General features: G+C 42.1%; 1 protein-coding gene across 1 annotated transcript; it reads right to left on the reverse strand.

Moving 5' to 3' along the window:
- Nucleotides 1-126: 126 nt before the first annotated feature.
- Nucleotides 127-19,667, reverse strand: LOC135533196 (myosin heavy chain, fast skeletal muscle-like). The gene is made up of 40 exons (XM_064960598.1): nt 19,067-19,667; nt 18,590-18,736; nt 18,211-18,367; nt 17,419-17,446; nt 17,072-17,180; nt 16,814-16,906; nt 16,580-16,640; nt 16,346-16,444; nt 15,908-16,011; nt 15,247-15,385; nt 14,900-15,018; nt 14,585-14,734; nt 14,320-14,490; nt 13,808-14,111; nt 13,406-13,470; nt 13,232-13,319; nt 12,998-13,115; nt 11,031-11,154; nt 10,458-10,597; nt 9,567-9,822; nt 8,433-8,675; nt 7,913-8,089; nt 7,671-7,816; nt 7,401-7,491; nt 6,806-7,195; nt 6,556-6,682; nt 6,250-6,368; nt 5,563-5,759; nt 5,235-5,418; nt 4,966-5,131; nt 4,551-4,675; nt 4,112-4,390; nt 3,957-3,986; nt 3,426-3,629; nt 3,159-3,284; nt 2,852-3,022; nt 1,400-1,504; nt 1,208-1,303; nt 610-741; nt 127-246 (listed from the first exon to the last, which is right to left on the reverse strand). The coding sequence occupies exons 1-40, from the start codon at nt 19,280-19,282 to the stop codon at nt 226-228; spliced, it is 5,817 nt and encodes a 1,938-aa protein (XP_064816670.1). The 5' UTR covers nt 19,283-19,667; the 3' UTR covers nt 127-225.
- Nucleotides 19,668-21,562: the final 1,895 nt, after the last annotated feature.

Consider the following 21,562-nt stretch of genomic DNA (forward strand, 5'->3'; position numbering starts at 1 on the left):
CCCTCATCCCTCAAGAAAAGTTAACGCTTTTCTCGCTCCATTATATAAAGTACAATATATTATGATATTAAAAAGCTGTTTGCTGAGTAATAAATCCACAGTCACAAAGGAAGTGTATGTAGGCCTACATGTTTTTAATCAATGCTCAACATTTCACCATGAAAATCATATTTTATGCAACACAGGAAAATGGTAAGACTTTGATCTTCAATACTTTGGTCTTGTTTATTCAGCAACTTCTTTTCCCTGTAAGAAGAAATAAAAATTATAATGGATCAGTAATAATAATGAACATGATAAATATATGGATAGAATATAATGGATCAGTAATAACAATCAACATGATAAATACACGGATAGACTTGGATAGAATATAATATATCAAGCATTTAGTGCTCAGTGCTCAGCTTGGATTTTTAATGTTGAATTACCAACAGAATTAACCTTTCATTTGTTGCCCTTCCTGAAATGTGCTGCTTGGTGATCTAAAATACAGCTGAACCAGTGTAAAAGGTCAGTACTGACCTCTGTGAAGACTGAATCATAGGTGGTGTTGATGTGGTCATATCTGAACATGAGTCAGGTACAGGTCTAGCAGCAGTTCTGTACCTTTCCAGAGTCACGGGTCTTGGCTCTGAGCTTGTTGACCTGAGTCTCAGCGATGTCAGCACGCTCCTCAGCCTCCTCCAGCTCATGCTGAACCTTCCTGAACTTAGACATGTGCTGGTTTGCCGCTTCCTCCTGGGTGAGGAAAAGAGAGGAAGAGTAGAAGATCAGTATTTAAAGTTTGAAGCTTCAGGTAGCAAATTAATATTCTGTTTTTAAAGGTATTTAAAAAAACAAATACAAAAAAGACAGATTTAGGTATAACAATGTATACAGGGAGCTAGATGATACAGCAGAGGAAGTGAGTGGAAGAACAGGGGATCACTGCCTCCAGCACGATCACTAGACCAGCCCCTGGTGCAGCTAATTCATATTCAACCCCTCTCCTGTAAGTTTGTAATGCACAGGAGGCACTCAGAAATGTGCATCATTTTATCAGCAATTACTTGCACTATCAATTGTCATTGTTGACTGATGTGCTGTAGCAACACTTACTTCAAACTAAATTGTATGGACATTAAGTATTGTAATGTTTACGAGGGATAAACATTTAATTTTTTGAATTTCTACATTCAGAGTATTTGACTCAGTATGTTCTTACCGCTTCCTCAGAATGCCTCTTGTAGGCCTTCACTTTCATCTGCAGCTTATCTACCAGGTCCTGAAGTCTGCTAACGTTCTTCTTATCCTCCTCAGTCTGTGAGAGAAGAGCAAAGAATCAATGTCAGTATAGTTTTATACACAAACCTATGCGTGTTAGTATCAAGAGTGTAAAGAATGCACTTTCTCTTACCTGGTAAGTGAGCTCCTTGACTCTGCGCTCATACTTGCGGACTCCCTTGACTGCGTCTGCACCTCTTCTCTGCTCTGCCTCCACCTCAGTCTCGAGCTCACGCACCTTTGTGGAACAAATACATTTAGGCATTTGTTTGAGGTGGTGAAACAAATATTTGTAAAACAGAGGATGAGTCTTCTACCCAGTTAAGGAGGCACAATTGTTGTCTTTCATTATGTACTTTTCCAATGTGGAAGTGGTTCCCAAAGTGGAATTTACACTTAAATTTGTTCATGAATATTGATGAACAACAGATGAAACTACCAAGGATCTGTCGAACAAGATTAGAAGGTCCAATACAATACAATGTAATATTATGAATCCACTATTTATGTGGGCATGGGAGGCTCACAGGGATACTGGTCGGCTCACTATTCAAAACAATTATTTAAAAATATTAAACTCAATTCTTTTTTTATTTGACCGATTTTGTCGTGCATTCAGCAGTGCATGTAGCAGTACCAGTATGGCCAATAGAGGCCGCCACTCGCCTGTTTGAATGTATGAGTTTGCCACAGCAAGACAGAAGCACCGACATAAATACATTTTTGTGTCTTTATTTTTAAGGTAAGCGAGTGTGAAATCACCATATTCTAGAGAATAATGTTTGTTAAGATGTTATGTTTTCATATTTTTATGAACTTAAGAAAATCCTGTAGCCTACAAGCTAATTTAGCCGTTAGCCTTCGAGGTTGTAGCCCTGCATAGCAACGCTAGCTTCCCTAGTAACGGCCCTTTTGCAGCAGAGTGAATGAGACATGTAGCTGATGGCGATCTAGAGAGAGAAATTAAACAACTGTAACTAGATGTAAATAAAGAAGTACTATGAGATTAATTGGATCAATGCGTGTTTGTGTATCAGAAATTTGTATTATTATTATTATCATTATTATTATTGAATCATGAATGAAATGGCAGTTTAGAAGAACGTTACAAGCCTAAATGAAACAACAAGATAAATACATTTGTATATCTTGACTTAATTTGAAGGTCTTGACTTCAATTCTTCTCAAGTCCACAACATATGTGTGACATATTTACAATGTTTTTGTTTTGAACATAATTACACTGTAATTTATGCTTTAAAACGGGAAAATATTCCCTCTGATGCCAAGAGGCGACTGTCAAATGTTCTTTCCCAGCAGCCTAGACTTGATTAGTCCGACCATGTACTGCTGAAGTCATAGTAAAACTGTGTGGATAATGTTTATATCTCACTCTAAAGTAAGAGTTGGGTTCTGATATTATGAAGGGGTCCCTGATGCAAAGACATTTGGGAACCCCTGGTCTAGGTGGGTTAATGAGAGAGAAAGTAATTACAAAATGCTCCTGTGTATTTTACATGATCAAATACATTTCCAGCAAACTGTTTTTTAATCCATCCCCAAATCCACCCTGCTGGTAACTCACCCTGGACTCCAGTTTCTGGAGCTGCTTCTTGCCTCCCTTCATGGCCAGATTCTCAGCCTCATCCAGGCGGTGCTGCAGGTCCTTGACTGTGATCTCCAGGTTCTTCTTCATCCTCTCCAGGTGAGAACTGGTGTCCTGCTCCTTCTTCAGCTCCTCAGCCATCATGGCCGCCTGGAAAAGTAGTTTGTTTAATTCATGCACCAATTGGCACCAATCATAACGTCTCTGAGATCTTTGTTGTTCTTATCCAGCCCAGCTACCATTGTCACATGGGGACAAATCAAGTTGATGTAATTCAAGGACTCACATCAGTAATTGCCTTCTTGGCCTTCTCCTCTGCATTCCTGGCCTCCTGGACAATGTCGTCCACCTCTCCCTGCACCTGCACCAGGTCAGTCTCCAGCTTCTTCTTGGTGTTCAGAAGGCTGGTGTTCTGAAGGAGGAAACAATACTATTTGTTTAGCTCTAAAGATAATTTACAAGATGGAAATGATTAAACTCTCAATGCAAGCATTGTTGAATTCAAGGTGTGTTTAAACTGTATGCTTGGTTGGAAATGGCTTTTGACCCATACCTGGGAGTGCAGCAGTCCAACACGCTCGCTGGCGTCTACCAGCTCAGTCTCAGCCACTTTGCGGCCTCTCTCTGTCTGCTCCAGAGCAACTCTCAGCTCCTCGATTTCAGCCACCATCAGACCGTTTCTGCGCTCCACCATGGCTGCCTGCTCCTTCATGTCCTCTGCAGCGCGGACGGCGTCATCAAGGTGCAATTGGGCATCCTGGGGTTCACAATGACATACGTTCATTAGGACTTGTGGAAGTAGAGGTGATAGGATGGGTGATAGAAATGTTCACTGGGAAGAATTTCCCCAGTATCCCTACATTTCTACACCACATAGTTCACTCTATTCAATTCCTCTGTTCTATTCTTTTCTACAGATTTCAAAACAAATCCGTCTCCATGTTCAGGTTCTGGACCTTGAGCTGTCCCTGGATATCCCTACCTTTCTACAGTCCCTATTCAATTCCTCTGTTCTATTCTTTTCTACAGATTTCAAAACAAATCCGTCTCCATGTTCAGGTTCTGGAGCTTGGTGTCCCTTTACCTTGAGCTGTCCCTGGATATCCCTACCTTTCTACAGTATATAGTTCACTCTATTCAATTCCTCTGTTCTATTCTTTTCTACAGATTTCAAAACAAATCCGTCTCCATGTTCAGGTTCTGGGCTTGGTGTCCCTTTACCTTGAGCTGTCCCTGGACGGCCTGGGCCTCAGAGGCCTGCCTGTTGGAGTGGCTCAGCTGGATCTCCATCTCGTTCAGGTCTCCCTCCATCTTCTTCTTCACCCTCAGGGCATCATTCCTGCTCCTGACCTCAGAGTCCAGGGTGCTCTGCATGGAGTCAACCACTCTCTGGCTATTCCTCTTGATCTGCTCCATCTCCTCATCCTTCTCTGCGATCTTCCTGTCCACCTCACCCTTGATCTGGTTCAGCTCCAGCTGCACACGCAGAATCTTGGATTCCTCGTGCTCCAGTGTGCCCTGGACAAACAGAAGCAGTCAGGCCAATTGTGTTCAATACATTTGGATGTAGGAGTTAAATATATATGACTACAATAAACTCCAATACACAGGGCCTTTCACTGTAGCTGGCATTGGTTAGTTAACACTGCTTTTCCCAACAAACAGCTGTAGTTTGTACCTCAGCCTCCTCCAGAGCGGTCTGGATCTCAGACTTCTCTGTCTCCACGGTCTTCTTGGCCTTCTCCAGCTCATGGATGCTCTTGCCAGTCTCTCCAATCTGCTCAGTCAGGTCAGAGATCTCCTCTGCACACACACACACAAGAAGATTAGACTTGGGAGATTTTCAGTGGATATGCCAGTGATCTGAATTTGACATTGAATTATATTAATAGTTCATTAATTAACATTACCTCAGAGCATCTTGCAAAAACAATTGCCTACCATTTGGAATATTCAAAGGAATACTGTCTACAAGTAAAACAATATATGACAATTCTGAAATGGCGTAATAGTAGTTTTGATGATTGCAGTTCCCTCCATTTTCAAAACACTAGTCAAACATGAATCAAATAGAACTGCTGTCAAATGCTCACGTTGCAGGTTCTTGTTCTCTCTCTTCAGAGTCTCCAGATGATCCAGAGCCTCCTCGTAGGAGTTCTTCATCTTGAAGAGTTCAGTGCTCATAGAGCGAGCCTCCTTCTGAGCTCCTTCCAGCTCAGCCTGGCCCTCCTCATACTTCTGCTTCCACTCTGCCAGAACCTAGGAGAATCCATGGGATTTTCATAAGAAGTCGAAGATGAAAATTTTTTAAATTAGAAATATGTAACAATTTGATAAAATATATAGGTTTATTCATTTTCACCTTGTCAAAGTTCCTTTGCTTCTTGTCGAGGTTGGCGGCCAATGCGTTGGCTCTCTCAACATCAATCATGAGGTCCTCCACCTCTCCCTGCAGCCTCTGCTTGGTCTTCTCCAGGGAGGCGCACTTGGAGTTGGTCGCCTCAATGGTCTCCTCAGCATCCTGAAGACGCTGGGCCAGCTTCTTCCTGTTAGACAACAGAGGGTGGTTTTATGGTGTAAATGTTTAATTTTTGACAAGCAATACATATTGATGTAAAATTTTGTCAGAGCCCCCTACCACCCTCACCATCCACACCATATTTGAGTTGTTTCTGTTGCGTGTGACTCACTTGGCCTCCTCCAGCTCCTCTGTGCGCTGGATAGCATCAGTTTCATACTTAGTCCTCCACTGAGCCACCTCACTGTTGGCCTTGGACATGCCGCGTTGCAGCTCTGCCTTGGCCTCCTGCTCCTCCTCAAACTGCTCCCTCAGGAGGTCACAGTCATGGCGGGCAGACTGAACACCGTGGGCCAATGCGTTTTTAGCCTGTGAGAAAGAAAGAAAGAAAGACAAAGAGAGATGTGAGAGATAATAAAACAAATTATGGTAGAATTCTCTGAGGTTGGAGAGACAGTAGAAGTCTCTGAGGGTGGTGAGACAGTAGGAGTCTCTGAGGGTGGAGAGACAGTAGAAGTCTCTGAGGGTGGTGAGACAGTAGGAGTCTCTGAGGGTGGAGAGACAGTAGGAGTCTCTGAGGGTAGGGAGACAATAGGAGTATCGTGAGGGTGGAGAGACAGTAGGAGTCTCTGAGGGTGGTGAGACAGTAGGAGTCTCTGAGGGTGGAGAGACAGTAGAAGTCTCTGAGGGTGGAGAAACAGTAGAAGTCTCTGAGGGTGGAGAGACAGTAGGAGTCTCTGAGGGTGGAGAGACAGTAGGAGTATCGTGAGGGTGGAGAGACAGTAGAAGAGTCTGAGGGTGGTGTAGTCACCGTCTATGTAAATATATGGCTCTAAACTTTCCATTTTGGGTTCCTTACCTTAACCTCCTCCTCAATCGCCCTCTTCAGCTCCTCCACCTGCTGGGTGAAGGCCTGTTTTCCTCTGGTCAGCTGAGACACCAGGGCTTCCTTCTCCTCCAGCTGGCGGCCAAACTCACCTGCAGGGACAGAGGAACATCTTGTGTATAGGATCATTGTTTTCTAAGATTGAAAATGGATTCTGAGGTATCATAGGGCAATGTTAGGTGGTGAATAGTACAGTAGAAACTATGTGGATATAGCCCCTAATACATGTTGTGTTCTACTGAAGGAAAGCATTGGCTTGTTGTTCATTGTTGATGGTACCATTTTCTGTCAGGAGTCTGGCCCTCTGTCCGCTGATGTCGTTGACCTGGCGAACATTCTCATCATTCTTAGTCTTGAGCTCGCTCAGCTGGTCCTCAAGAGTACGGCACATCTTCTCCAGATTGCCCTGTTAGTGAAACATGTTCCATCATTACTTTATATATATGTGACTCCTGTCAACTTCAGTTCACTTGAATGGTTATGTAGTTGACCCTCCTCAACACTGCTTGATCAAAACATCACTACCCACCTTAGCCTTGGCGACGGCCTCCATGTTGCTGGAGAGGTCATCAATCTCCATCTTGTACTCGCTCTTCTCCTTCTCCAGCTTCTGCTTGACGCGCTGCAGGTTGTCGATCTGCTCCCCGAGCTCAGCCACACTGTCGGCCTGCTTCTTGCGCAGAGCGGCGGCTGTGGCCTCATGCTGCAGGGTGGACTCTTCAAGATCACGACGCAGCTTCTGGAACTCAGCCTCACGCTTCTTGTTCATCTCAATCTGAGCAGCAGTGGCGCCTCCAGCCTCCTCCAGCCTCTCGCTGATCTCCTCAAGTTCCCTGGAGAGATCGGCCCTCTGCTTCTCAACCTTAGCCCTGGCAGCACGCTCAGCCTCAATTTCCTCCTCCAGCTCCTCAATACGGGCCTAGAACAGGGGTAGGAGCAGGGGGATGAACACTACAATACAGTTGATACAATTGAAACTCACGAAATTATAATAAAACACCATCTTCCAACATTCTCAGCCATCAGAAGCCACCTGGAAAAATGTGTGTTACCAGAATAATGTTGTTCAGGAAATGATTCAAGTCTGTGCTTTTCTGTACTGGAGCTTATATCCTGTACTGTACCTGGAGTTCCTTGATCTTCTTCTGCAGCTGAGCCCCCAGAGACTGCTCATCCTCAACCTTGCTGAGGAGCTGGGTGGTCTCAAACTCCTTCCTAAGAAACACAAACACGTTGATTGCAGAGTTGGGTTTGGTTCAATAGTTTAAAGGCAGAGGATCATACCATTCACTTTGCTTTAAAGAGTCACATGTAAATAATAATTCATAATTACAATAATTCGTCAAGAACAACCATTATAGCAGGTAATACTGTTCTCATTTGTTTGTGTTTACTTCTTGATTTTCTCATCAGCTTGCTGCTTGTCATTCTCCAGGTCCATTATGGACTCCTGGGCCAGTTTCAGATCTCCCTCCAGCTTTCTCTTGGATCTCTCAAGGTCCATACGGAGCTTCTTCTCTTGCTCCAGAGAACCCTCAAGCTAGAAGATAAAAACACATATATTGTTAAAATCTAAACAACTGAAGATAATATCATCTTACATACTATCATGGCCAAAATGTCAAACTCCACTCACGTCATCCACTTGCTGTTCCAGCTTGGTCTTGGCCTTGGTCAGAGTGTTGACTTTGTCCTCCTCTGCCTGCAGGTCATCCAGTGTCTGCTGGTGTGCCTCTTGGAGGGCTTTCTTCTCCTTGGTCAGCTTGGCAACACTCTCATCCATAGACGCCATCTCCTCTGTCAGGTTTTTAACCTGTAAATGGCCACAACATAATTATACTTCACCATAAATGTCAGATTTAGTTTAATATATGTTGCATTCATTTCATTTAGATTAGAAATGTGTGAAAGCATTTCTGCACTTTAGATTCAACACTAGATGGCAGTGTTCACCATGCCAGTGTACTGAATTGAAGTCAAAAATGAAGGCGAGCAGAACATGCAATGAATGTTGGGAGTGCTGAAGTTCTACTATTGTGTCATAATATTTCCTGCACCCATAATACAACTTGATTTACATTTCTGTTAAGCTATGTTTTGAGATGAATAATGTTTTGATTATTGTTGGTTAGACTGTCTATAGTAAGACACAAGACCTTGTTTTCAGTGGCGTGCTTCTCCTTCTCCACTTTGGCCAGGGTGAGCTCCAGGTCATCAATGTCCTTCTTCAGCTCAGAACACTCATCCTCCAGCTTCCTCTTCTTGGCAGTCAACTCAGCATTGATCTCCTCCTCATCCTCCAGCCTCTCGGTCGTCTCTTTGAGCTTGGCCTCCAGCTGGATCTTGCTCTTGATGAGCCCCTCACACCTTTCCTCAGCATCGTTCAGACTCTCTCCTTCCTGATATCAGAACAGGGGATACAAAATCAGAGGCCTGACTTTGTGTATCAAAATATACATTTTAGTCAAAGATGTCAGAGCAAATCAATAGACATTCATGAAATACATAACGTGGGTAATACAACTGTGTGAGTTAGCCACATCCTTTACAGTGTGTTTATATGTGTGTGTGTTAGCCACATCCTTTACAGTGTGTTTATATGTGTGTGTGTTAGCCACATCCTTTACAGTGTGTTTATATGTGTGTGTGTATTAGCCACATCCTTTACAGTGTGTTTATATGTGTGTGTGTATCCTAGCCACATCCTTTACAGTGTGTTTATATGTGTGTGTGTGTGTTTATATAGCCACATCCTTTACAGTGTGTTTATATGTGTGTGTGTATTAGCCACATCCTTTACAGTGTTTTATATGTGTGTGTGAGTTAGCACATCCTTTACAGTGTGTTTATATGTGTGTGTGATTAGCCACATGTGTGTTTATATGTGTGTGTGTTAGCCACATCCTTTACAGTGTGTTTATATGTGTGTGTGTATTAGCCACATCCTTTACAGTGTGTTTATATGTGTGTGTGTTAGCCACATCCTTTACAGTGTGTTTATATGTGTGTGTGTTAGCCACATCCTTTACAGTGTGTTTATATGTGTGTGTGTTAGCCACATCCTTTACAGTGTGTTTATATGTGTGTGTGAGTTAGCCACATCCTTTACAGTGTGTTTATATGTGTGTGTGTATTTTACAGTGTGTTTATATGTGTGTGTGTTAGCCACATCCTTTACAGTGTGTTTATATGTGTGTGTGTATTAGCCACATCCTTTACAGTGTGTTTATATGTGTGTGTGTATTCATGTGTATGTAAATGTGCCCTCCTGAAGGTCGTTGCTGACTCACAGATGCTACTTGGAGCGCCAGGTCATTCTTCTCCTGTGTCAGGGCCACCAACTTCTCCTCCATTTGCTTCTTTGTAGCCAGAGCCTTGGCTAGATCTGTCTTCATCTTCTCATAGTTCTCCTTCATGTTGGCCAGCTCCTTCTCAGTCTCAGCGCTCTGCAGCAGGGGCTTGATCTTGAAGTACAACTTCATCCATGGCCAGGTTTTGACATTCATGAATGAGCGGATGTTGTACTGGATGGCGAAGACAGACTCTCTGTTCAACAGAAAGGACAGATGGTGAGTGACATCCCAGTTCAATGTCTATTTTTGATGTATATTTGGTCTAACGTGAATTCAACGTGAAAACAACAGAAATGTCACCATGTTATTGGATTTAGGTTCAAAGTTGAGTGGGAAAAAAGACAATTCCCATTAACATTGATAACTTTTTTCAAATCCAGGTTGTTTCAACGTCATCACATTTAATTTGGGGGTTGAAATTACATGGAATTGACCAGTGGGATGTTTCATAAAGCTACATTATGGGAGTCGAATAATAACAAAATGGAACCCCAACCACTGTTTGTTTACAGTTGAGGAAGGGGGCAAGGACTGACAGTAATGCAAAGCTCAAGAGACATTTTATATTCTTCAAGAATGAATGGGTAAATACCACACAAATGTAAATGACAATTGAACAGCCAAATCCCAAACTCCAACTATTAAGCTAGAATCCTTAGTTGCTACATCCATTTCTGGACTAAATGAATAACCCAAAATCTTTAGTTGACCATTATAAGATGTACTTTCTCATTCTGAACAACTCACAGCATATACAGTATGTAATCATAATGCATTAGATACAAGTGGTTGACAGAAAGCTTTGCCAAGATGTCTACTATTCCTCACCTCCTCTCCATCATCTTGCTAAACTCTCTCCTCATGAGGAATCCACGGCTGAGAGCCTGGACCATGCCGACCAGAGCGGCCAGCTTCTCATCATCTCTCATCTCCTCCAGGACACCCAGCAGACCGGCTTTGAAGAACACCTGAGACACAGGTTAACATGGTCAATGGAACCACAGATAGAAAGGGTTGAATCAAAAGAGGGGAACAACACCACTAGATTGATTTAAACAACATTAACTCTGCAATGGTTGCAAACAAACCATGGGATGGGTTGTTTCTAAGTTGTTAGTTATTGTACAGTTGTAGGTTAATAATGTACACAGATACAGATAACTGCAGTCATACCACTCTAACACAATGCACATGATAATGACTTTAGTTTCTCTTCTATACTTGTCATGTATGACTTTGAAGAAAAACAGTACAATGTTTTTCCACCTTTTCCATTAGTTAAATGAAGAAGAAAGAATAAAAGGATGGATAGATCACCTGGAGAGATTTTATATGGTAAAGGTTTAAATTATTATTCCAGTTGTGTTTTGTTGTCAGCTTTTACTGGGGGTTTTGACTGACCTTGGTGTGTCCAAACTTGTAATCCTCGTGATTCACATCAATGGACCCAAGCAGCTTCTCAGAAGCCTTCTTGTTGTCCATGAACTGGCCCTCAGGGATGACACTGGCATTCAGTACTTTGTACCTGAATGAGAGGACAGGTTGCAATGGTGGGTAGTATATGGGGCTTTGGTGACAAAACGGATGGCACTGTGATAGACTGCATCCAATTTGTTGAGTAGGGTATTGGAGGCTATTTTGTAGATGACATCGCCAAAGTCGAGGATTGGTAGGATGGTCAGTTTTACAAGGGTATGTTTGGCAGCATGAGTGAAGGATGCTTTGTTGCGAAATAGGAAGCCAATTCTAGATTTAACTTTGGATTGGAGATGTTTGATGTGGGTCTGGAAGGAGAGTTTTCAGTCTAACCAGACAACTAGGTATTTGAAGTTGTCCACGTATTCTAAGTCAGAGCCGTCCAGAGTAGTGATGTTGGACAGGCGGGCAGGTGCAGACAGCGATCGGTTGAAGAGCATGCATTTAGTTTTACTTGTATTTAAGAGCAATTGGAGGCCACGGAAGGAGAGTTGTATAGCATTGAAACTTGCCTGGAGGGTTGTTAACACAGTGTCCAAAGAAGGGCCAGAAGTATACAGAATGGTGTCGTCTGCGAAGAGGTGGATCAGAGACTCACCAGCAGCAAGAGCGACATCATTGATGTATACAGAGAAGAGAGTCAATCCAAGAATTAAACGCTGTGGCACCCCCATACAGACTGGCAGAGGTCTGGACAGCAGACCCTCAGATTTGACACACTGAACTCTATCAGAGAAGTAGTTGGTGAGCCAGCCGATGCAATCATTTGAGAAACCAAGGCTGTCGAATCTGCCGATGAGAATGTGGTGATTGACAGAGTCGAAAGCCTTGGCCAGATCAATGAATGCGGCTACACAGTAATGCTTCTTATCGATGGCGGTTAAGATATCGTTTAGGACCTTGAGCGTGGCTGAAGTACACCCATGACCAGCTCTGAAACCAGATTGCATAGCAGAGAGGGTATGGTGAGATTCTAAATGGTCAGTAATCTGTTTGTTGACTTGGCTTTCGAAGACCTTAGAAAGGCAGGGTAGGATAGATATACGTCTGTAGCAGTTTGGGTCAAGAGTGTCCCCCCCTTTGGCAGATCAATTTAGAAAGAAAGGGTCCAGATTGTCTAGCCCGGCTGATTTGTAGGGGTCCAGATTTTTCAGCTATTTTAGAACATCAGCTGACTGGATTTGGGAGAAGGAGAAATGGGGAAGGCTTGGGCGAGTTGCTGTGGGGGGTGCAGTGATGTTGACCGGGGTGGCCAGGTGGAAAGCATGGCCAGCCGTAGAAAAATGCTTATTGAAATTCTCAATTATAGTGGATTTATCAGTGGTGACAGTGTTTCCTATCTTCAGTGCAGTGGGCAGCTGGGAGGAGGGGTTCTTATTTTCCATGGACTTTACAGTGTCCCAGAACTTTTTTGAGTTAGTGTTGCAGGAAGCAAATTTCTGCTTGAAAAAGCTAGCCTTGGCTTTTCAAACTGCCTGTGTATCAATGATCTGGAAGGATTCTGGAAGGAGGGTCCAAGATCCAATGTGATCTACAAAATCATACAACATTCTAGAAAAAGACTCAGTGCCATTATCCTCGTATTGAAAACAGAGCTGCCAATCATGATGAATCCTATGTTGAATTAAAATAAGAATTGTTAGACAAAATGTCTTTCTCTGAGTATGAAATGACCGTACAATATAGATCAGTATCAGTGTTATTTGATTCAGTCTGTTCTGTTCATCTTTATCAAGAGTGCCAATCATTTCTCTCTCTCTCTGTGTGTGTGTGTGTGTGTGTGTGTGTGTGTGTGTGTGTGTGTGTGTGTGTGTGTGTGTGTGTGTGTGTGTGTGTGTGTGTGTGTGTGTGTGTGTGTGTGTGTGTGTGTGTGTGTGTGTGTGTGTGTGTACCTCTGTTTGAAGTCAGCATAGAGGATTCTGCTGGGGAATCCCTTTCTGCAGATCCTGATACCCTCCAGTACACCATTACACCTGAGCTGGTGGATAACCAGGAAGTTCTCCATCAGACCTGGTAAAACAAAACAAGTCTCTTTTAATACTCATAAACAGGTTATAGATTGGGATTGTTAAGGTTACTGATACTGTACTGATTAGATGACATATTTAACTCAATATTTCCTGTACCTGGAGTCTTTGACTCATTGGGGATCAGGCAGCGCACAAAGTGAGGATGAGTGCTCCTCAAGTTGGTCATCAGCTTATGTAAGTTCTCCTGTAAGAGGGTTACGAACCATTTTCTCATTTATGATAATCAATGTACCTTTTGAAGGACTGAATCTACACATTTCAAAAGCTCACCCTGAACTGGGAGGACACAGTCTGCATGGAACCACCCTTCTTCTTGCCTCCTTTCTTGGCTTTATCTGTTCAAATGGGGGAAAGTAAAAGATAACTAGAAAAGTACATTTCCTAGAGCGGGTGGAATAAATAGAATAATAATAAGAGTATGTAAGAAATCTAGAGTGGTCTTGTCTTCAGCAAACACACTAATTATAAACCAGAGAATCTCTGGTTAACTTCACACTTATCTAGAGGCAAATGCTGCCAATGAGATTGTTTAAAATAACACCTATTGTTTTATTAAATTAACCCAGTAATAAACCCTGAGAAATTGTGATACATTGAAAGACTTTAAAGAACATTTGGTTCTGAGTTATAACTAGTATTTAGTTAAATATTGTGACGTGATGCCAGTCTTACCCTCAGGAGGGGGAGGGGGATACAGGGCAGCCAGAATTTTGACTCCTGACTTCCCGTACAGCTGACAAACTGAGTCGTTCAGGGGGTCCTTGTTCTTCTCCAGCCATCCAGTGATGTTGTAGTCCACAGTACCGGCGTAGTGCACCAGGGAGAAGTGGGCCTCTTGCTTGCCTTTGGCAGGCTTGGGCTTCTCAAACGACTTTGTTTTGCCAAGATGCTGGGAGTACAGCTTGTCCTTGAAGGTAGTGTCTGAAGACTTGGGGAACATGCACTCCTCTTCAAGGATGGAGAAGATGCCCAATGGCTTTACGAAAGAGATGTATATCAAATTAGTGATATTTACACTTTGGATCACATGAATTCCTTTAGTAAACATGCTATTATAGGATTATATTCATTTAGAGGCACATAATAGGAAACATATTGAGATCTCAGATACTGATAATATCTCACACAGCGTTCCATTTGAGATTTGCTGTTGAGGTCCATTATAATCCTCACAGACATCTTACCTTCTCAATAAGCTCAATGCAGGCAGCCAAGTCCATGCCGAAGTCAATGAAGGCCCAGACGATTCCCTCCTTCTTGTACTCCTCTTGTTCCAGGACGAACATGGTGTGGTTGAAAAACTGTTGCAGTTTCTCATTGGTGAAGTTGATGCACAGCTGCTCCATGCTGTTGTACTGTTGATGGAATTTTAAAAGGGATAATTTCATCATACAAGATTGTAATCCATCTCAATCACATCTAATTGTCTTGTTTTGGTCTCATACTCACATCAAAGATCTCAAACCCGGCAATGTCAAGCACACCAATATAGAACTGTCTTGGATTCTTGGTGTCCAACATCTCATTGATACGGATGACCATCCACAAGAACATCCTCTCATAGATGGACTTGGCCAGAGCACTGACTGAGTTATTAACCTGCAATGATAATACCTCAAATTTATACATGAGATATTGACCATGTGTAGTGATCAGGTGATACAAGCTTGGGAGAAAACATCACTATTCAAAAAAGCATAGCACTCATCCCCACAAAAATCCCTTTGCCCAGAAAATGGTAAATGCTGTGTTTGGCCGCCTTACCTGAGCCACAGTCTGTCCCTTGGTCACATACTCGTTGCCGACCTTCACTCTGGGGTAGCACAGAGCCTTCAACATCTCAGCTGAGTTCAGGCCCAGCAGGTAGGCAATTTTATCAGCCACTGGAGAGAGAACCAACAACAACAGACTCAGGGACACAAGATCAATTGTTTATGATGTCACACTGACAAAATAGTTTGGCCAAATCATATCCGAACGTAGTATTTTGGTCTCCAAAAATGATCTCCTGCCTGACTTTCATGTGGCACTGTCTGTCTTAGGTGTTCTATTTCTATGTTGGGGAATGGGACGAATGCTCTACATATTGTATATCTATGAGTTGGACTTACCCTCTGTGCCGTCTGGCTCGGCCTGCTCCTCACGTTGCTTCTGCTTGAATTTCAAGTTTCCATGATGCACTACAGCTCCTGTCAGCTTGTAGATGCCAATCTTCTCTTCATTAGTGAAGCCCAGGATTGTAATGGCATCCTGGCATTAAAGAGGAAGTACAACAGTGATGAGCTGAACGGTAGTTTTCCCAGTTACACTACAGTTCTTTGCTCAACTCCAGAACGAATGGGATGAATAGATATGACTCTGTGCCAACACATTAGTGATGGAAACACAACAGGAGTTTTACACAGTTCCACAAAGGCACTTAGCTCTCTTGGGGAAGCCTTTCATGGTGAAATGTGAAGTTATGAAGAGTTGCTTGAGGCACATGCCAAACTAACAGAAGTAATTTGTCCCGTGTAGCTCGGTTGGTAGAGCAGGACACTTGCTATGCCTGTGTTGTGGGTTCAAATCCCACGGGGGACCAGTATGAAAATGTATGCACTCACTTACAGTAAGTATCTCTGGATAATGGAGTCTCCTAAATGACTATATTGTAAATAAAAAAATCATACATTCTCAGCTGCTACCAACTTTTAATTGCACATAGCATTCAGTGTGTATGGTGATCCTACCCATTCTATATCTAGAGTTTGGTTATCCCTTTGTTTGACTCACATCTGTGGCATCCAGCTCTTCATTGTCATTGATGCTGGCCACAGTGATCTGTCCCTGGCTGCACATGGGGAAGTCGTAGGGGTTGGTGGTGATGAGCGTCATTTCTGTGGACAACAGAGAACAGCTTGTCAGTTAAATCTCTTAGAATTCTGCTGTTCTAACGTTACAGTATCTCTCCCTCCTTTACTCAATAGATGGACTCAATAATACATGTAGTATATAATGAATAGCATCAAAAGAGGAGACTGAGATGTGGACTAGTGCATCACAGTGCATTACTTGATAGATATTTCCCAGAGACCTTCCAAATGTATAGATGCCTTGTTACCTTGGATGTAGTCATTGTAATAGTATTATTAGTGTGGACTATGAATATTTTTAACAAGTTCCACAGATGGAGGTGGGAATAATTTCCCATGAACCTCTACTTTGTCATACCAACTATCTCAGGTTTGTGGCCTGTCATCATCTGGAAGAAGATGTGGTAGCCTCTCTCATCGGGCAGCTGGAAGGACACTCTGGACTTCTCCAGCAGATCTGGGAGAGAAGGTTTTAGTGACACAAGGAGAGTGAGAAAGAGAGAGAGAACATGAGATAACATTTAATGATATAATCTCCCCCAAAAGTATTTGAATTTAGGAAAGCATTGAGAAACAATCAAAACCAACTCACAGGTCTCAATGTCAGCTTTAGCCAGTTTACCAGCTTGGAAGTGAATCCTGATGAATTTACCCTGTAGTAGAGCATGGGGGTCAGAAATAGGTCAACAAAATAATCTAACATTTTACTTTGAAGACCCTTTTAAATGTTACAGTTTGTTGGACATCTATTGATATAACAAAAGTGAACTACTGAAATAAATGTTTCCAATATAAGGTAACTTCCACAGTCGCCCTTCATACTTACAAAGCGAGACGAGTTGTCGTTCCTCACTGTCTTGGCATTACCGTAAGACTCCAGCAGAGGGTTAGCTGCAATGATCTGATCCTCAAGAGACCCCTGATTGAGACAAACACAAGTTCCTCAAAAACTGGTTACATAGTCAAGTTCGTTTTTCTCTACGACTTGAACAAATTTCTTGAAACATGATTCACAGCTGGAAAAATGTTTGCTCAGAAAACCAAACTGAAATGTTATTTAAAGTCAAACATAAGAACAATCTACCTGCATTTTGTTGGGGTCTGCTTCCTTCTTGCCACCAGACACTGCAATGGTGGCAAAGTACTGGATGACACGCTTGGTGTTGACAGTCTTTCCTGCACCGGATTCTCCGCTGGTTTATATGACAGAGAAAGAGGTTTCGTTACATGTTTGAGATTAAAATTTGTTTTCACTAAGAAATAGCATTAAAATTACACCGTAAGTTACAAATATTTCCTCTCATTGACTCGTTATTACACATAGCCTAATGCTCTAATCTCTCCATAATGTCATGTATTTCATCACACCAAGTGACGCAATTTATTACAATAGATGCACTTTCTCAAGTGACATTTTAGTAAACAACTTACGTAATCAGGATGGACTGGTTCTCCTTATCTGGAACCAAAACACACATTGCTTATCATTCTCAAAACACATTATGGGGGCATGATTTAATTCATAGCATCATCAAAAAATGTTTTTAGGAAAATGTTCCATTCAAGTGAATCAGACATTGTAGTGAAAGCGTTGTGAAAATCAGATATTCCAGCAAACTGTTAGAAAACAGTTGAAGTCTGAAATATATTTTAACTTCCAGTGATGCATCCATCCATCAGCACTTATCCATCACATCCATCCTTCCATCCATCACATCCATCCATCCATCCATCCATCCATCATCCATCCATCCATCCATCACAACCATCCATCCATCACAACCATCCATCCATCCATCCATCAGCACTTATCCATCACATCCATCCTTCCATCCATCCATCACAACCATCCATCCATCCATCACAACCATCCATCCATCCATCACAACCATCCATCCATCCATCACAACCATCCATCCATCCATCACAACCATCCATCCATCACAATCCATCCATCCATCCATCCATCCATCACAACCATCCATCCATCCATCCATCACAACCATCCATCCATCCATCCATCACAACCATCCATCCATCCATCCATCCATCACAACTATCCATCCATCCATCACAACCATCCATCCATCCATCCATCCATCCAACTATCCATCCATCACAACCATCCATCCATCCATCCATCCATCCATCCATCCATCCATCCATCCTTCCATCCATCCATCACAACCATTCATCCCTCCATCCATCCATGAGATATCGTACCAATCATCATGAACTGAAAGGCGTTATCAGAGACGGAGAAGATATGGGGTGGAGCCTCCACCCTCTTCTTCCCTCTGTAGGCGTTGACAACCTCTTCATCGTACACAGGGAGCCACTTGTAGGGGTTCACCGTGGCACAGAAGAGCCCAGAGTAGGTCTGGATGAAAGCATAATTAATTTAGGAGATTAACAAAGTCAGATTGACATTTACCTGGATTTATGTGAGAATGTGGGTGTACTTTGGTAAACTGATGTGGGTTTACTGTATCGAAAATGTTTTGGTTTATACCATTCATGTATGTGTGTATTTATTATGTTCATGTATGTGTATATTTATTTTGTTCATGTATGTGTGTGTTTGTATGTGCAGGTTTCTTACATAGATCATCCATGCTGCATAACGCTCTTTGAGGTTATACAACACGGAGGCTTCATTCAGGTAGGTCATCATGGCCATGTCCTCAATCTTGTCGTACTTAGGGGGGTTCATCTCATAGATGTCTGCATCTTTGAACTCTTTTCCTTCCTGAAATAGTCAAAAATCTAGTTTACACGCAGATCAAAATGGACATGACTGAATGCTTTTTGTTCATTAAATACAAGTTGAATCATAAAAGAATGCATATACACATATAATCCAACTCATTTGTTATCACCCACTGACACATAACTGGTGATTGTTGACTAGTAAAAAAAAAAAATCCATGTCATTTTTTAATAGCAGCGATAAAAATTATGTGTTTGAAGGTTATATTTTGCTTGCAAAAATGCAAATGCCAATGTGTATATTTACTTAATTGGAGAATTAGAGTAATTGCACAAACTTGACTTTGAATATTTTTCAGATCAGGCTTACCTCCTTACTACCGTCAGGTTTCGTGACTGTTACAGTGCACTTCCCGTCGGCCCTGGCAGTGATCAGACCCTTAAGGTACAGCTCCACCTTGTCTGTCACATAGCAGGAGTTCTTTGAATCAAAGGGTGCGGCTTGTGCCTCAATCCTTTCCCTCTCAGGCTTACGAAGGTATATGGCAGCCTTGCCGTAGATTTGCATCTCAGCGTCCGTACTCATGGTGACGGATAACTAGGAAAGAGATGAAACAAGAAACATGATTGACTCTGTGGTGCTTCCTCGCAAGTCAACAGAGTTAGGTGAGCAGTATCTCACAGAATAATCTCATCACTTTTTATGTGAAGACTGAAACCACGTCTCACCTTCTTTTCCCCTCCTACAGATGAATGTATACTTCTTAGAGGACCCTGTGAAACATGAGAGTGTTGTGAAAACACACAAGTCATTTAGCCCCGAAGGGGCATTACAGCCATGTCCAATTTAATTACAATTTAATTATTCATTTTCCTAGTGGCAACTCATTTTACTACACATTCTGCCAGGAATTCAAATAAATAAAACCCAGATACATTCTAGAACACCAACTCAATTTACTACACATCCAGACATTCTGTCAGGAATTCAAATAAATTCCCATAAAACCCAGTTACATTCTAGAACACCCTTTCAAGTGCAGGAGCACCACTTTTGACTGTAAATGAAAGTCACAGATTTGAAGTAAAACACAAAATAAAGAAATACATATTTTTTTTAAATAAATTCTATTTGTTTGCATATTCAATTGAAGTCAATTGAAACAGTGCAGTTAGCCACCTGTCATATGCTGAGTACAAAAATGAGATAAATGTAAACATCTAAGGAGATGTAGAGGTCTTACCACAGAGGAAGAAGGTATCTGACTTATGGATGCTGGGGCCTCAGCCTCCTTATATCTGGTTGGAAGTGCCAACCAAGCAAAAGTTAATTATGGACCACTCTGGGAAAGGACATGAATTGGATGAGAGACCTGTTTATTTCTGTGTCTCACTAGCACCTCCCACTTCCAGGAGCACCACACTCCCATGACATTACTTTTTAATGTCATATTTGTCTCTGAATTGAATTTCACTGAGTTTACGTAAATGAGAGGTGTCATTACTAATAATTATGAGAATAACAAAAGTTTAATTCATCCCAATGTTACTTCTACTGAACCTCATATACTGTAATGGACTGAGTCCATGTTACCCCACTACAACTAAAATACTTTTCATTAAATCTAATCTGACCTGATTTAGTTTCATTTTAGTGGCATTAATCCTCATCAAGAACTATATATATGTTCACCTGTTATTTATATTGTTTAGCTTGTAAACACATCTGAACTGTCTCCTCACCTCATGCTTGTGATGTAGATGGTCGTTACCTCGTGCTTCGCTCACTTTGATTTATCACCCTGGTGGAACCCTATTAAATTAAGATTTAAATCTAGAACAGAAACATTTAGGCTGTCAATTAAAGCTCATAAAACTGTTAAATCTAATGTGTAGTTAAGTTATACCTTGTATATACATATACAACGGTTAAATCTAATGTGTAGTTAAGTTATACCTTGTATATACATATACAACTGTTAAATCTAATGTGTAGTTAAGTTATACCTTGTATATACATACAAGTATGTGGACATCCTTTCAAATGAATGCATTCGGCTTTTTCAGCCACATCCAATGCTGACAGGAGAACACAGCCATGCAATCTCCATAGACAAACATTGACAGTAGAATGGCCTTACTGAAGAGCCATCATAGGATGCCACCTTTCCAACAAGTCTGTTCATAAAGTTTCTCCCCTGCTCGAGCTGCCCCGGGTCAACAAGTGCAGTTATTGTGAATTGGAAATGTCTAGGAGCAACAACGGCTCAGCCGCAAAGTGGTAGGCCACACAAGCTCACAGAACGAGACGGCCGGAGTCCAGGAGAACGCTACCTGCCTGAATGCATAGTGCCAACTGTAAAGTTTGGTGGAGGAGGAATAATGGTCTGGGGCTCTTTTTCATGTTTCGTGCTGTGGCCACAGTTTGGGCAATGCCCTTTCCTGTTTCAGTATGACAATGACCTCGTGCACAAATCAAGGTCCATACAGAAGATGATTGTTGAGATGGGTGTGGAAGAACTTGACTGGCCTGCACAGAGCCCTGACCTCAACGCCATCAAACACATTAGGGATGAATTGGTACACCGACTGTAAGCCAGGGCTAATCTCCCAACTTCAAGTCCCCGCAGCAATGTTCCAACATCTAGTGGAACTCCTTCTCAGAAGAGTGGAGGCTGTTATAGCAGCAAAGGGGAGACCAACTCCATTTTAATGCAGATGATTATGGAATGAGATGGTTGACGAGCAGGTGTCCACATACTTTTGGTCATGTAGTGTATTTATCTTGAGTTTGATAGTCGATATGAGTCACTTTAGCAACCCTTTGACATTTTAAGTATAAATTGTGAACCAATATTGCTTTATA

The sequence above is a fragment of the Oncorhynchus masou genome, chromosome 5, assembly GCF_036934945.1.
Source record: "Oncorhynchus masou masou isolate Uvic2021 chromosome 5, UVic_Omas_1.1, whole genome shotgun sequence".
Taxonomy (NCBI): Eukaryota; Metazoa; Chordata; class Actinopteri; order Salmoniformes; family Salmonidae; genus Oncorhynchus; species Oncorhynchus masou.

Bases quoted from the DNA above. Each gene is read 5' to 3' on its own strand.
- LOC135533196 (XM_064960598.1), bottom strand. From the start codon at position 19,282: ATGAGTACGGACGCTGAGATGCAAATCTACGGCAAGGCTGCCATATAC. The intron at 18,368-18,589 runs GTAAGAAACCTG...GCTTTCATCCAG, and splicing joins ATGCAGCATGGATGATCTAT to ACCTACTCTGGGCTCTTCTG. The intron at 8,676-9,566 runs GTGAGTCAGCAA...TTCTGATATCAG, and splicing joins TGGCGCTCCAAGTAGCATCT to GAAGGAGAGAGTCTGAACGA.